This window comes from Trichosurus vulpecula, chromosome 4, assembly GCF_011100635.1.
Source record: "Trichosurus vulpecula isolate mTriVul1 chromosome 4, mTriVul1.pri, whole genome shotgun sequence".
Taxonomy (NCBI): Eukaryota; Metazoa; Chordata; class Mammalia; order Diprotodontia; family Phalangeridae; genus Trichosurus; species Trichosurus vulpecula.
The window spans coordinates 430,720,717-430,734,440 of NC_050576.1; the positions used below are offsets into that span (position 1 = coordinate 430,720,717).

General features: G+C 46.8%; 1 protein-coding gene across 1 annotated transcript in view; it reads left to right on the forward strand.

Annotated features, from left to right (window-relative positions):
* Positions 1 to 13,724, forward strand: part of CROCC2 (ciliary rootlet coiled-coil, rootletin family member 2) — a 124,574-nt gene that overhangs the window by 38,519 nt on the left and 72,331 nt on the right. Inside the window, exons 14-19 of the mRNA XM_036757719.1 lie at positions 1,273 to 1,417; positions 3,729 to 3,875; positions 4,583 to 4,813; positions 6,046 to 6,239; positions 11,393 to 11,520; positions 12,398 to 12,567. Of these exons, the coding sequence (XP_036613614.1) occupies positions 1,273 to 1,417; positions 3,729 to 3,875; positions 4,583 to 4,813; positions 6,046 to 6,239; positions 11,393 to 11,520; positions 12,398 to 12,567 (1,015 nt within the window). The remainder of the gene's footprint in view (positions 1 to 1,272; positions 1,418 to 3,728; positions 3,876 to 4,582; positions 4,814 to 6,045; positions 6,240 to 11,392; positions 11,521 to 12,397; positions 12,568 to 13,724) is intronic.

Consider the following 13,724-nt stretch of genomic DNA (forward strand, 5'->3'; position numbering starts at 1 on the left):
TGGGCATCGTACAGTGACAAAAATGAAACAGTGCTTTCCCTCAAGGAGATTCCATTCTAAAGGAGACACTGCCTCAGTGTTCTGTGGCTCGTGGGAGTGGCCCCGACGCCGTCCAGAGTTTGGGGTGGCATGCTGCTTTGACCCTAACAACAATGGGCGATTTCATGGTTACAAAGCAGCTCCACATATATGACCTCACACGAACCTCAAAAAACAGCATGAGGCAGGTATGACAGGCATTATGCCCATTCTTCAGATAGGGAAACTGAGGCTTGGGGGGAGGGATGGGCCCAGTCCAATGGCTTTGCACAAGGCAGATGAGGAGTCTATCCCAGGGCTTCTGCCTCCAAGCCTTGTGATCATTTCACTTTCGTTAGAAGAGTGAGAGTAGATACTTAATTCGAGGGGAAAGTTCTTAACAATTAAGACCATCTCAATGTGGGATGGGCTTTCTCAGCAAGCGGTGAGCTCCCCGTCACTGCAGGTCAGTAAGCAGAGGCTCGAGGACCATTTATCAGAGATGTGCTGTGGAGGGGAGGAATTCTTGGGAATCAGTGGGAGCAGATGTCCTCAGGGGCCCTTTCCACTGTGACTGTGCAATAAATGGCTCACACCGATGAGTGTTTGATGTGCACAAGCAGGTCCTTCAGTGAGGACCTCCTCTACCTTATACATAAGGAAATGGAAGTTCTTAGAGCTAACATGACTTGGCCAAGGTCACTCAGCTAGGAACCCATGTCCTCCTAACTTCAGTGCAGCACAATTGATACTCCATCACACCTTGCCTGTCTAGCCCACATTGCTTCGTTCAGCAACATTTATTAAGCACCTCCAGTGTGCACAGAGACCAGAAGTGCTGGAAGGGATGAGGAAATGAAACCTGTTTCCTTAGTTTGACATGTCTTGATGGTCGGGGTTAGAGTGAGATCCCACCAAGCTGTAACGGTCATGAGAACCTCTGGACCAGTGTGCAGGGCTGGCTTTGGGGCGTGATGAGAAATGTTTGTGCTCAATGTTTGCTTTCTTCCTCCCCTCCCCCATCCCCGACCTTTCCCCCATCCTCCTCCCCCCATCCTCCCCATCACCTTCCCTCTATCCCCATCCCCCTCACCCTTCTCCTGTCCCCATCCTCTTTCCCCTCTCCCTCCCCCTCTCCTTCCTACTCCCCCTCCTCATTCCTGTCCCCCTCCCCATCCACTTGTCTCCATCCCCCTCACCCACCATCCTCCCTCGTACCCATCCTTTCCCCCCTCCCTCTCCCTCCCCCTCCAGCCAGAGGACCCTGAAGCAGTTAGAGGAGAAGATTTCAGGCCTGAAGAAGGAGCTGGTGATGGTGAAGGAGTCCCTGAACCAGACAATACTGGAGAAGGAAGTCCTGGAGAGCCAGAAGGAAGGTCTCCGCTGCTCCCTCACCCAAGTATGGCCAGCCGAGGCAAGGCCTCCAGGGGCCATCGGCATCAGCTTCCAGGGGCTCACATTTCCACCTCGTGTTTTCTTTTTCTTTCCTTCTCACCCAACGGCTCCCCATCTCCAGCCTTCTCTCCCATTCTGCTCTCCTCTCCCTTCCTTCCTCTCTCTCTCTTCCTCCCTAGGCTGTCAGCCTCAGGCTCATGTTCATTTATTTTTCAATCCCTCGAAAAAACAAACTCCCCAAATTACATTAAAACAAGAAACAAAGGGCTACATTGACATGTGCCTTGGCCCTGACCAGCCCAAGGTTGTGAAATGCCAGGGTGAGCATGGATCCCACCAGAAAGCCAGTCTCAGGGATGCAGAGGGAAATTCTGTCCAGATTGGCTTCCTCTGGAGAGCCTGGATGGACTGAGCAATTGAACAACCTTTGTTCTCTTTGGCCATCAGAGCAGGACTCTGTGAGGATTGCCATGCAGGCTGGGTGTGAAAAGGTCAGATGGAGGTCATTAGCCAGTGATTTCATGAAATGGTGTTAGTGGTTCTAAAAACCCAGCCCAGTTCTTTCCTTGCTGCTTTGCAGGGTACAACACGGACCCCCTCACCCAGTGGGCAGAGCCATAACCAGGAGTTATGACATTTGAGGAAAATTCAGTTGAGGGAAGGTGGGCAAGCACCAGGATCCCAGGCCCTTGGAGAGAGGAAGGCAGAGCCCCCAAGCTTCTCCCCGGGAATTGTAGACAGTCACAGTGACAGTGCCCCCATGAAAGGTGCTGCCTGGGTCCCCAGGATAATCTGCATGTCCCCACCCTGACATACTAGCTGACACCCAAAGGACTGACACCTTAACCCACAGGAAAATGTATAGAGAAGGAAAGTAGAGGAAAGGAGAAGCTTCAACACTACTTCCATGGCAGATAGGTCTTAAGAAGAAAGATATCACAACTGTGGGACCTCATGGTTGGCAGTCCAAGGCTAGCCCAGGGATTGGAATCAGTGGAGTGCCAAGAAGTGCAAGGCCAGGGGCACGGAAGAATGTAGAAAGAAGGGTGTGCCCCACACACATCAGCACCGCAGAGCAAGGCCCCAATTGTCCAACCCTAGTTACAGCTCTGCCTATGGAGGAAGGAGGAGAGAAACCAAACCTCCTGTCCCAGCGTAAGCCCAACTCCACCTCTAAACCGCAAGCAACAAGGTGGCATGTGGAAAGCACTTTGGATTTAAAGGTGGAAGATCTGGATTCAAGTCCTGCTCCTCTGCTTGTTAGCAAGTGACTTCACCTGCCTAATTTCAGTTTCCTCTTCTGAAAAAGGGAGGGGTTTGGATTAAATGATCCCTCAGGTCCCTGCCAGCCTCAAGTTAGAGCTGGGTACAACAGCAAAAGCAGCCGTGGGCAGGAAGAGGGCTCTTCTCCCTTCAGATGGTGACGTCTGACCTGACCCTCTGCTGCCTCATTTCGAGATCAGCAAGGAGTCACAGGATCCTAGATCCCTGGCTAGGAGGGAGCTTAGAGGACAGTTCACAAAAGGGGAAACTGAGGCCCAGAGATGTGAAGCCACTGGCCCCAGGGCACACAGCTGGGGAGCAGGCAAGCTGAGATTTGAGCCTGGCTCTGTGCTTCATACCTGGATCAGCCCAGGAGAAAGTCATTGTGGATGGAGGGTCCCCTCTGCTTCCCCAAGACTGGCTTTCTAGCAGGATCCTTAATCATTCTGGATTTTGGCAACCCTTGCATGTCCAGGGCCAGAGAAACATTCTCCCCTTTCAGTGCACACCTCAGCCTCCTCCTGTACAGAATGAAAGGGTTAGACAAGGCCATTTCTAAAGTCCCTTCCAGTTCGAAAGCCGCAATACTGTGGCTCTTCCCTCTGCACTCTTGGACACATTGTTCATAGTGCTAATATATCCTGTGGCTTGCTGCAAGGCTGACAGAAAGTGAGTGCTGGGCTCAGGACCTTGTGACCTCCCATCCTCAGTAAGACAAGCCTTATGGGGGGCCATGCTATGGGAAACAGTGAAAGCCTTTTGGTGTTTCAGTAACAAAATCTCCTTGGATGGAGTCCAAGCGGGGGGCACTGCCTTCTTTATAAATAAGTAAAACCCAAATATTTGGGTTATGGAAACAGCCTGCCTTGCACTGAACTCTGTTCTGCAGCAAACAATAGTTGCCCTGAGAGACCCAGTTTGCAGAATGCCTCCCCGGGGCTGAGAGCTAAGAGCCTCCTCTTCTGGTCCCCTTGGGACGAGGACAGAGTCCCCAGCTTGCTGATGTGAGTGTGCCTAAGAGGCCACCTGGAGCGGTTCTCTCTCCACTCCAGGCAGAGGCCAGCAGCACCCAACTAGAGTCACAGATAACCAAGATGAGAGCCGAAGACGCAGAACGAAGGGACTCCTTAATCAAGATGGCAGCCCTGACGGAAAGCCTGGCTCAAGACAAGGTCAACCTGAACCGAATGATCCTACAGGTAAGAAGTGCTAGCATCACCCAGCCTGGCGACTGCCCCCAAGTTTCCACTTGGAAGCTCAAACTATTGTCTCTTTCTTTGAGAACCATAGTCTAAGTGGGAAAAGAGTCAACATGGGGAAGACATCAGAAGCCCCTTCACCACCCATGCGTCATGACCACATCTGTTCCCAAACTCCAATATGTCCTTTAAGGCAAATATTCAAACCCAAGTCCTCTGACTACATACCCAGCATACTTTTCCCCATACCAACCTTTCACCCTACCTACAAATATTTCCCCCTTACTCTGTAGGTGCCTTAAATTCCTTTAAAACAGAATAAGGCCATTCATTCCACAATGAGAGATCAGGATGAAAATTTAGGGATTCTGGAAAGGTAACTGGAACCACTTCAATTCATACTAAGGTGTAAATGACCATATCCTTCCCTGAGGGTAGACTTTGAGGAGGAGAAGCAGAAAAGGCAAGAACCACAAAGAGGGAACAAAGAGCCCAAGGGAGAGTAGGCAGGCAGCAGAAAGGCAGCTTTCCAATTTCCCCTTTGGACTCAGAGACTCTACTGTAGTTATGGAGAATAGACAGGTCAGTATCACCTTCTGCATTAGGCAATGTTCTCTCTCAACCATTGTGGACTTTATTTAGGTTCCATAGACTTCAGTTCCTTGTTTGTCCTAAATATTCTCCTTGTTTTCTTTTGGCCTAAACAGTTGGAACAGGAAAAGAACCAGTGGCTAGACCAACAGTGGCAGCTGGAACAAGAGGTGAGCCGCCTTCAAGATCAGCTTGCTCATCTGGGCCAGGAGCTGGACCACATCCAAAGGGAAAAGCAGGGCCTGGACCAAACCTTGCAGATGGCAGAGGAGGAAAGAGGGAACCTGGAGGAAGACGTGATGCTGCTTCAGAGAGAGAAAGCCCAGCTGCATGAATGTCTCATGCAGGTGAGAAGAAATGTAGGCTGAGTGCCCCTGATCAGAAGGGACAGACTCTCAGAGCTTTGCACGTGTGGTTGTTGAGGTCCTTGGAGATTTCTTACTTTCCTTAATCTCTTGATTCTTGGCTTTCTCTGCAGTTCAAAGCGAGATATCTAGAATCCTCAAGAGCTTCTTACACACACACATACACTTTTTAAAGCATTTTTTGCATACAAGAGGGGTCTTTAGGCATATTTGAAGGACGATTTAGTTTACCTGTCTGTTTCCATCACAACAATTTCTCTTTTTTCTGTTGCCTTCTTTTAAATCATAATCATAACTCCTCATTGAGGGATTTATCTGAAGTACAGTGATTTTTATTCCAGCCCTTCATTTCATTTTTTCTTTTTTATTATTAATTTAATCATCGGCCAGTGCAAACATGTCAAATACACAAAGGACAAAAAAGAGGATCATATATGAGCCTCTGGGCTTCCAATTAGGTACAGTTTGTATTTTTAAGTACATACTAAATTTAACAAGGTAATAACAAAATGGTTTTGTTTGTGTCCCCTTTTGAACTCTTTGTTTTCTTCTGTGTATTTTTAATGTTTTATTGATGCTATTTTCTTCATTTTTTCCTCCCTGTTAACATCCAATGACTCATTCTCCCAATAGAATTTCTCCCTTGTAACAAATAAGCATCAATATGTTGATTGACCCTGTCAGAAAATTTATGTTTCTTTCTAAACCTCTAGTCCATCAGCTCCCTACCAAGAAGCAGGAGACATGCAACCTCTCATTTTAGTCCTGTTATATAGCTTTATATTTTAAGCTTATGTTTAATATGTAGCAAATCTCGGGGTTCTGTTTTCCAATCCATTCTCCATTTGATTTCCTTTTATGAGTAAGTTTAATCCATTAACATCCAAGGTTAGGATTTTCATGTTTCCCCATCAAATTCTCATATATTACTTTTTATTTGTTAAAACCACTAGTCCTTGCAGTTCATTTTGCTTGAAACAATCATACTTCTCCCGTCCCATTTTGAACTCTTTTGTCCTCTCTCTCTCCCTCGTTTTCTACATTCCTCTCTCAATTTCCTGTTCTCCACTTTCCTCTCACTTTCATATTCTCTCTCTTTCATCTCTCCTTCACGTGTTCTTTACTCTTCTCTGCCTCTTTTTTCCACTTTTCTTTTCTCGGTTTTCCACTCTTACCTTTTTCTGCCCCTTGCTCTCCATTTTGAAATCCCAAAGGTAAGCTGTCAGAAGCACACTTTGGAAGGGCAACTAGACCACAGCCAGCAAGAGATAAAAATGCAAGCTGACTCTCTCCAGCAAACAATACTAGAAAAAGAAGAGATGACCAAGGAGAAAACAAGACTTGTGTTGGAACACACATCCTTGGAAAGACAGAATCGAGTCCTGGTGGAGGAGAGGGCTGCTCTCAGGTACCTTGATCTCCTCTTCTCAGTGCCCAGATCAGAGCTCTAGTTTCCCATTCAGCAAGACTCCCATGATACCATCCCCTAATGATAGAGTTGAGAGAAATCCTAGACACTATTTAATTCAACACGCTGGGGAAACCGAGTCTAGTGGATCTTGTGGCTTCTCATCCAAAACCCACTGATTTTCTAGTTGTCATCAGCTCTTCCCTCCAGACTACTCAGCTTGACTTTTCCTTCCCCTATTCCTCAGAAACAAGATAAAATCCTTCTTTTCTGGAATTTGAAAAGCCTTTTACTGGTCTGCCCTACAGGACAAAGAATAAACATTCAGCAAATAAAAAGTTACAAAACATATTACATTCTTTTCTAGCAAACCTAATCTTCTCCGAACACTTACAATCAGACCTTGTTATTTCTTAGATTAGATAAAACCTTGATTAAGTGCTCGGTAAATGTCAAACACTGTGTTAAGTACTAGAGTACAAATGCAAGCAAAAGGAAATGTGATCTCTGTCCTCCAAGAGCTTACATTCTAATGGGGGAAATATCCATAGAAGGGGAGCTGAAAAGGGAGGGGAAACGGGGAAAAAAGTAATGTGGAGAGTAGAAGCTGAGCTGGGTTAGAAGTGAGCATGACTGATGTGGCTACTTCCTCAAGTAGAGGGTCTCAGATGAACTCGTGCATTGGAGGAAGAGCTCCTACCTGGACTGTGTTATGTTGGCAAAAGTTTAACAACCAGCTCTTGAAGGGAGCAATTACACAGGACTCACTTTTAAGTCTGATCCACGTCATAAACATTTTATCTGTCATCTTATTAAATCTAGACAATGAATAAAGTTATCCGTTAAGCCCTGGTTTATAACATTTATCATTTCCAAAATGTAAATATAGTGAACATTTAACAATCAACTTGAGCTGGCTCTAGCACATCCCAGGAGGGAGTAGATGTATTGTCATTGTGAGAAAACCATTAAGGCAAAGATTGAAAAGTCATCCATGGGCTTGTGGGCTGAGTGTGATAGAAGTGCAGTCTTTCCTTCATGGACTAGGGAAGACCTTAAAGACCATCTAGTTCAATCTTTGCATTTTACAAATGAGGAAACTGAGGCATGGAGAGGGATAGTGACTTGTCTGATGCTTTCTCTGGCTCATATCTGGTGCCCTTTCCAATACCTCATCCTACTTACCATTTCTCCCATTTTCTGACTGACTCCCCCCAATCCCAATCCAGCCTCCACTCAGCTGCTAAATTGCTATTCCTGAAGCACAGATCCAACCATGTTACTCCTGTGCTCAAAAAATTTCAATGGCTACCCATTGCCACTAGGATACAATACAAACTTGCCATTTAATTTAGCTTTTCACAATCTAATTCCAGCCTATAATTCCAGACATTTTGCATTCCTCCCCCTCACACATTCCACATTCTAGTCAGACTGGCCTGCTTGCTGTCCCCTGTACCTGACATATGACATTAATTTAATCTCCCACCTCCACACCTTTGCCTGCACCGTTCCTTGTGTATGATGCTCTCCCTCCTCACGTCTGTCTCTTGGAATCTCTAGTTCCCTTCAAGGCTCAACTCAAGGACCATCCCCTCATGAGGTCTTTCTTTATTCCCCTGTTAGCAACCCCCTCCCCAAATTTCTTAGGATGTTTTTATATTTATGGGTCTGTGTATACAAAGCATTCCCAGTGGAATGGTGGCTCCTTGAAGGCAAGGGACTGCTTTGGTTTTGCCTTTGTGTGCCCAGTGCCTAGCACAGTGACGTGCACACAGGGGCCACTTAATAAATGTTTATTGAGTTGAATCTCATTTCTCAGTCTCTCAGTCTCTGTCCAGGAGAGATATTCACACAGATGTTCCTATCTTTAACTCATGGAGTCCATTTGGCAAAGCTATTGGTGGCTCAGCCCTTTTTACATTCACACCCCAGTCCTTACCTATAGCCTTGACATGTAACCCTTGTCTATGGTCCTTCCAGGTGAGCCTCCCCACCACCTGCCCATAGCCTGGGGCAAGGTGTCCTGCCTTTACTTCCTGCTCCCTGCCTGAGAAGGACCCTTCCTCTCCAGACCCTCCAGAGCCACTCCCTGCCTTGGCAGACTTCTCTGAATGCAGAGCTTCAGGACCTCATTTTCTCCTCCCTGCCCTGGGAGATGGGCTGTGGTTCTAGCTAGGATGGATGGCAAACACTGCCTTTATTTATCACATTAGCTTCTCTATTCCATGACTCTAGTCTGGTGCAGGCTCCCCCCCCCACCCTAGTGTACTGACCGTTCCTCTTCCCTGACCAAGAGGTCTGGTCTGAACCAAGCCTGATCCCCTGCACTGATCTTGGCTTCTCCCTTGATTCTGATTCAATTGCTGTTGTGTTTGTCCTTCATTCTTGAAGAGGACCATGACATCAGGGAGATGATGACATGACTTACAGTTGACTTATTTGAGTGAGGGAGGGCTGTGCAAGGTCACCAGCCTCACTTTCTCCTCCAGAGCCATCTGAGTGCAGTGGTCAGATATTCATCAGGATGACTGGAGATGGCCCAGATGCAGTGGGAGACCATGGCCCTTTCTTCTGGTTCAATTAATCAATCAACAAAGATGTATTAAGCAGAGTGTGGGGCCTGAAGTCAGAATGATTCATCTTCCTGAATTCAAATCTGGCCTCAGACACCTACTATCTGTGTGACCCTGGGCAAGTCACTTAACCCTGTTTGCCTCAGTTTCTTTATGTGTAAAATGGGGATGATAATAGCACCTACCTCTTAGGGTTGTTGTGGGGATCAAATGATATAAATAATTGTAAAGCTCTTAGCATAGTACCTGGCACATAGTAGGTGCTTTATAAACATTAGCCATGATTATTCTAATGGAGGTGACATATGTCCCCATATAGAGTTGGATACAATATGGACAAATCCAATACCAGGTCACCTTGGAGGGGAAGGCAGGTCCTTGTAGCTGAGGGATCTGGAAAGGCCTCCCACACTGGGCTCCTCTGTGCTGATGAGTTTCACCTCTTAGAAATCTGTCTCTGTGTCCCTCTTATTGGTGGGATGGGAGATAACAGATGCCCCTGGGCTTGGTGAACATTAGCCACTTTCTTCCCCCTCCCTCTTCCTCCACCCTCCTCTGAGCCTCAGACCTGTGACTCAGGGCTCAAACCCTTCCCCTTGGGGCTTACTGTCTAGACTCCAGGCTTCACAGTAAACAAAAAAGATACCAGGCACATTCCAGACATTGTATGAGACATATCTCTCAGCCCTGACAAGCCCCAGTAACCGGGGCAAGATGAGGTACTACACCTGCATTTTACATGAGAGGAAACTGAGGCAATGAATGGTGAGTAACATGGCCCAGATCCCACAGCTGGCTGGTGATAGAGTAAGGAGTCTCAACCCAGGTCTCCTGGCTCCTAGTCCAGAGATCATTTCCCTTTCCTTTTCTGGAAAGACCTGAAAGGTGCTTCTTGGTCCTCTGCTCAAAAAGTCCTCAGTGGCTGCTGTGCATGTGGTTTGGGGGTGGGAACCCTCAGTTGTGACTCAGAGGACCTGGACTCTAGTCTCAGCTAGGATACCTATCACTTATGTGAGCCCGGGTCACTGTCTGTGTTGGCGAAGAGTCCCACAGTGATAAAATCTAAGATCCTTGATAAATGGACATATGTATATGGCTCAATCTGTCTGTCCTCCATATTTCTGTCTATGAATGTATACAGTGTGGGTGTGATATATGCAGAGATACACCCAGAGAAACCGAGTTAGCTGAAGTATGTCACCTACATCATCTTGGGTGCACGCTAAAGTCACAGGGGAGGAGAAGGCAGAAAGTAACTAGGCTACCTGTAATTAGAAAGGCAAGAAAGCTCAGAGAAAAGAACATGAGATTAAGTGTCAGGGCATGGGTTCAAATCTAACCTTGTGACCTTATTCCAGGGCACCACCCTGTATCCAAACCTGGCTCCCCAACCTTGGAGTCATCCCGGACCCCATGACCTCATTCACACTCCCAGTCCCATCACACACCAAATCTGGTTACTTCTGCCTTCACAAGGACTCTTGCATCCGTCTCTATTCCCACCAGCCTGTTCCCAGGCTGCATCATCTCTCACCTAGATTTTGGCACAAGTGTCTTCATTGTTTTCCCTGTTTCCAGTCTATCCTTTTTCCCTTCCATCCTCCAGAAGCTGCCCAACTGTAAAGGGCATCTCTGACCCTGTCCCTTCCCTATCCAAGAAGCTTCATGTCTCCCCATTGACTCCCACATCCAAAAAACCACCTGGGCCATAAGAAGGTGTTCACAGTCTGCAGTTGGTCTTTCCAGACTGATCACGCCTTCCTCCTGCCTGCAGTCTACTATCCCACCAAATAGCCCTGCTGGCTGTTTCCTCCCCATAATATTCCATTTCCTGATTCCATGATCACTATGCTCTCCCTCCTCACCTTTGCCTCATTAAATCTCTGGTTCTCCCCCAGCCCCACTCAGGTGATGCCTTTTCCTGGCAGTTGGCAGGTTCATGCCCCCAGACACCCCAATGACTATGCACTTAGTTTTATATAGTTGACATTTATTTATCTGCACACATGCATAATCCCCCAGGGGAACATAAGCTCATTGAAGGGAGAGACTGTTTCACTCCTATTTCTGTATTGACAGCATCTCCCTGCAAAGGGAGTACCATGTTACTGGAATCTCAAGTTGGCTAGCTTTGTTGGAATGAGGGAAATAGTGGGCAATCTGTCAGAAAGCCTGAGCTAAGGAGTCTGTGTTTTATTCTAGAAACAATAACAAGCAGTGAGGGGCACATGAGACACGGAATCAGAAATACCTGAGCTCAAATCTGACTAATTGGGTGATCCTGGGCTAGTCACAACCTCTGTTTACCTCAGTTTCCCCATCTGTAAAATGGGGATAATAGTAGCACCACCCTCCCAGGGCCATAACGAGGCTCAGATGAGACATTTGTAAAGCATCATGCTGACAGCAAAGCTCTGTTGAGATGTCCATTGTTGTTACTGGTTCTGCCTCCCCCAGTCCATGAGGAGAAGTTGAGGTTCTGTGATCAGCTTATCAGTTCTGTCCAGACTCGCTGCCCAGAAGTCAGAAGGGAATTGCCCAGATTATCAGTTCTGCTTGTTTGACCCTAACCTGCAGGGCTGAGAAGGAGTCCCTGGACAGCAGCCTCTTCTCAACCCAGCAGCGAGTGATTCAGCTGGAAGCCCAGAAGGAGCAGCTGGAGGAAGAGCAGCAAAGTCTCTGCCTGGCAAAGCAGGCACTCCAAGGTATTCTGAGCCTGTCCTCTGGGGACTGAGACCTGATCAGGAAGCCCCTCCTAACATCCTTCACACTTTGCTTGAAGACCCCCAGGGAGCAGGAACTCATTGCCTCCTGAGGCAGCCCATTCCCTTGGAGACAGCTTCATGGCTAAGAAATGTTCCCTGCCATCAAGCCTTAACTTGCCTTGTACTTCTTCTACCCGGTATTTCCAGTTCTGCCCTCTGAGGCCAAGTGGCGTTGGACTAATCAGTCTTCCTTCAAACACCTGAGAATGGTTAGCATGCCTCCTCCAAGTCTTCTCTTCTCTAGGACCCATGACCCTAGTTGCTTCAGTGAAGCCTAATATTATGTGTTCCTTAATCCTCTGACCAGGGCAGGCTGTACTCCCCTCCCTTGCTCTGGACACCAAGACTCTACTAATGGAGCCCAAGATCAGATTCGATGCTTTGATGGACTATAACGTTGTTGGCTCTTACTGAGATTGCTTTCCACTGAGACCTTCACACCATTTTTTCTCATGACTTGCTTTCCAGACACACTAATCCCCATCCAGTACTTGTGCCGTTGACTTCTTATGCCCCAGTGTACTTTGCACTACTCCTTTGAAATTTCATCTTATTAGATTCAGTTCTGAATTCTAGTCTTTCCCTTCATTAAGTCAATGGCTTGGATTTGTTCTCTTATGGAGTGGAAAAGAATCACCAATTCTCTCCACCTCCAAGGTTTATGGAATCAATGCCTCTCCCTACCCCCATATATACTATGTGAGGGAGTAGCTCCCAGTACCCACAAACTGTCATAATGATGAAGAAGAAGAGCTTCCAAGAATGGAGTTGGATGTCATTGGCTGGTCCCATATTGACAATCTTTTTTTCCCCATAGTGGAAATGGAGAGGACCCAAAATGAACTGGAGGCTCAAGAAACCAAGATGAAGTGGGAAGCAGAGCTGCTCAAGCAGCAGATGGCTCAGCTAGAAGAAAACACTCAGCTTTCTCTCAGGAACCAGGCACTGGCCCATGGAGAAGACATGGGACGCCTGAGAAAAGAGAAGGTAATTCCTTCCAGCTGCTCATTTCAGCAAAGTCAAAGGCATGGGGTCCATCATAATCTCATTAACTGCTTGTTCATTTGACTAGACCTAATCTTTCCCATTCCTCCAAGCTCTCCTCAACCCCTTCCCACTCTGACCTCTGCTGAAACTGCTCTCACACATGTGAGCAATGGTCTCCTGATGGATGAATCCAACAGCCTTCTTTCAGGTCTTATTCTTCTTGGCCATCTCTTTGCAGCAGACCACACCGTGGACCTTGATTTCAAAACCCCACACTTTCCTGGCTCTATTTCCACATCCCAGTCTCTATCACTGGTTCCTTTTTCTCTCCCAGGTTCTGACTTTGGACTTCTTTCTTTCTCTCCTCCGTACCAGGAATTCTTAATCTGGGGGCCACAGAACCCGAAGGAACCCATATATAGATTTCTGGAGGTCTGTGAACTTGGATAGGGAAGAAAGACATCTTTGTTTTCACTAACTTCTAACCAAAACTCAGCATTTCCTTCAATTATGAATTTTTAAAAACATGGAACTGAGAAGGGGGTCCCCAGGTTTTCCCAGACTGAGAAAGGAGTCCATGCCACAAAAATAAGTACAGAAGCCCTGTCCCACATTCTCTCACTCTACTGTACAACTTCTGATCACATGCTCCATGAATAGCCCTCCCTGACTCTTCTGAGAACCAGACCTTTGTGCCTATTGTACCTGAACTGACCATGTCCAAACCCAGCTCATCTGTCCCTTGAAACCAACTCCTCCTCATGTCTTCACTATTTCTGTCACTGACTCCACCAATCTCCCAGTCTCCCATTTCTCAAAATTTGTCTTTATTTTTCCCTTCTGTCACCTCCCATACCCAATAAGTTATCAATTAACAAACTTATTAAGCATTTATTCAATCAATAAACATTTATTAAGCACCAACTACCTACCAGGCACGATGCACAATTAGCTGCTCACCTAGAGTAGCTCATACCATCTTCAGATGCAGGTAAAGGAAGGACCATGGATCCACACTGAGATCCACATGGATCATAGAATGGCGACTGGAAGGTTTCTTGACCTTAGAAGCTAAACAGTCCAATCTTCTTATTTTACCGATTAGTATGACTTACCCAAGGTCACAGAGGTAGTAATCAGAAGAAGCAAGATTGAAA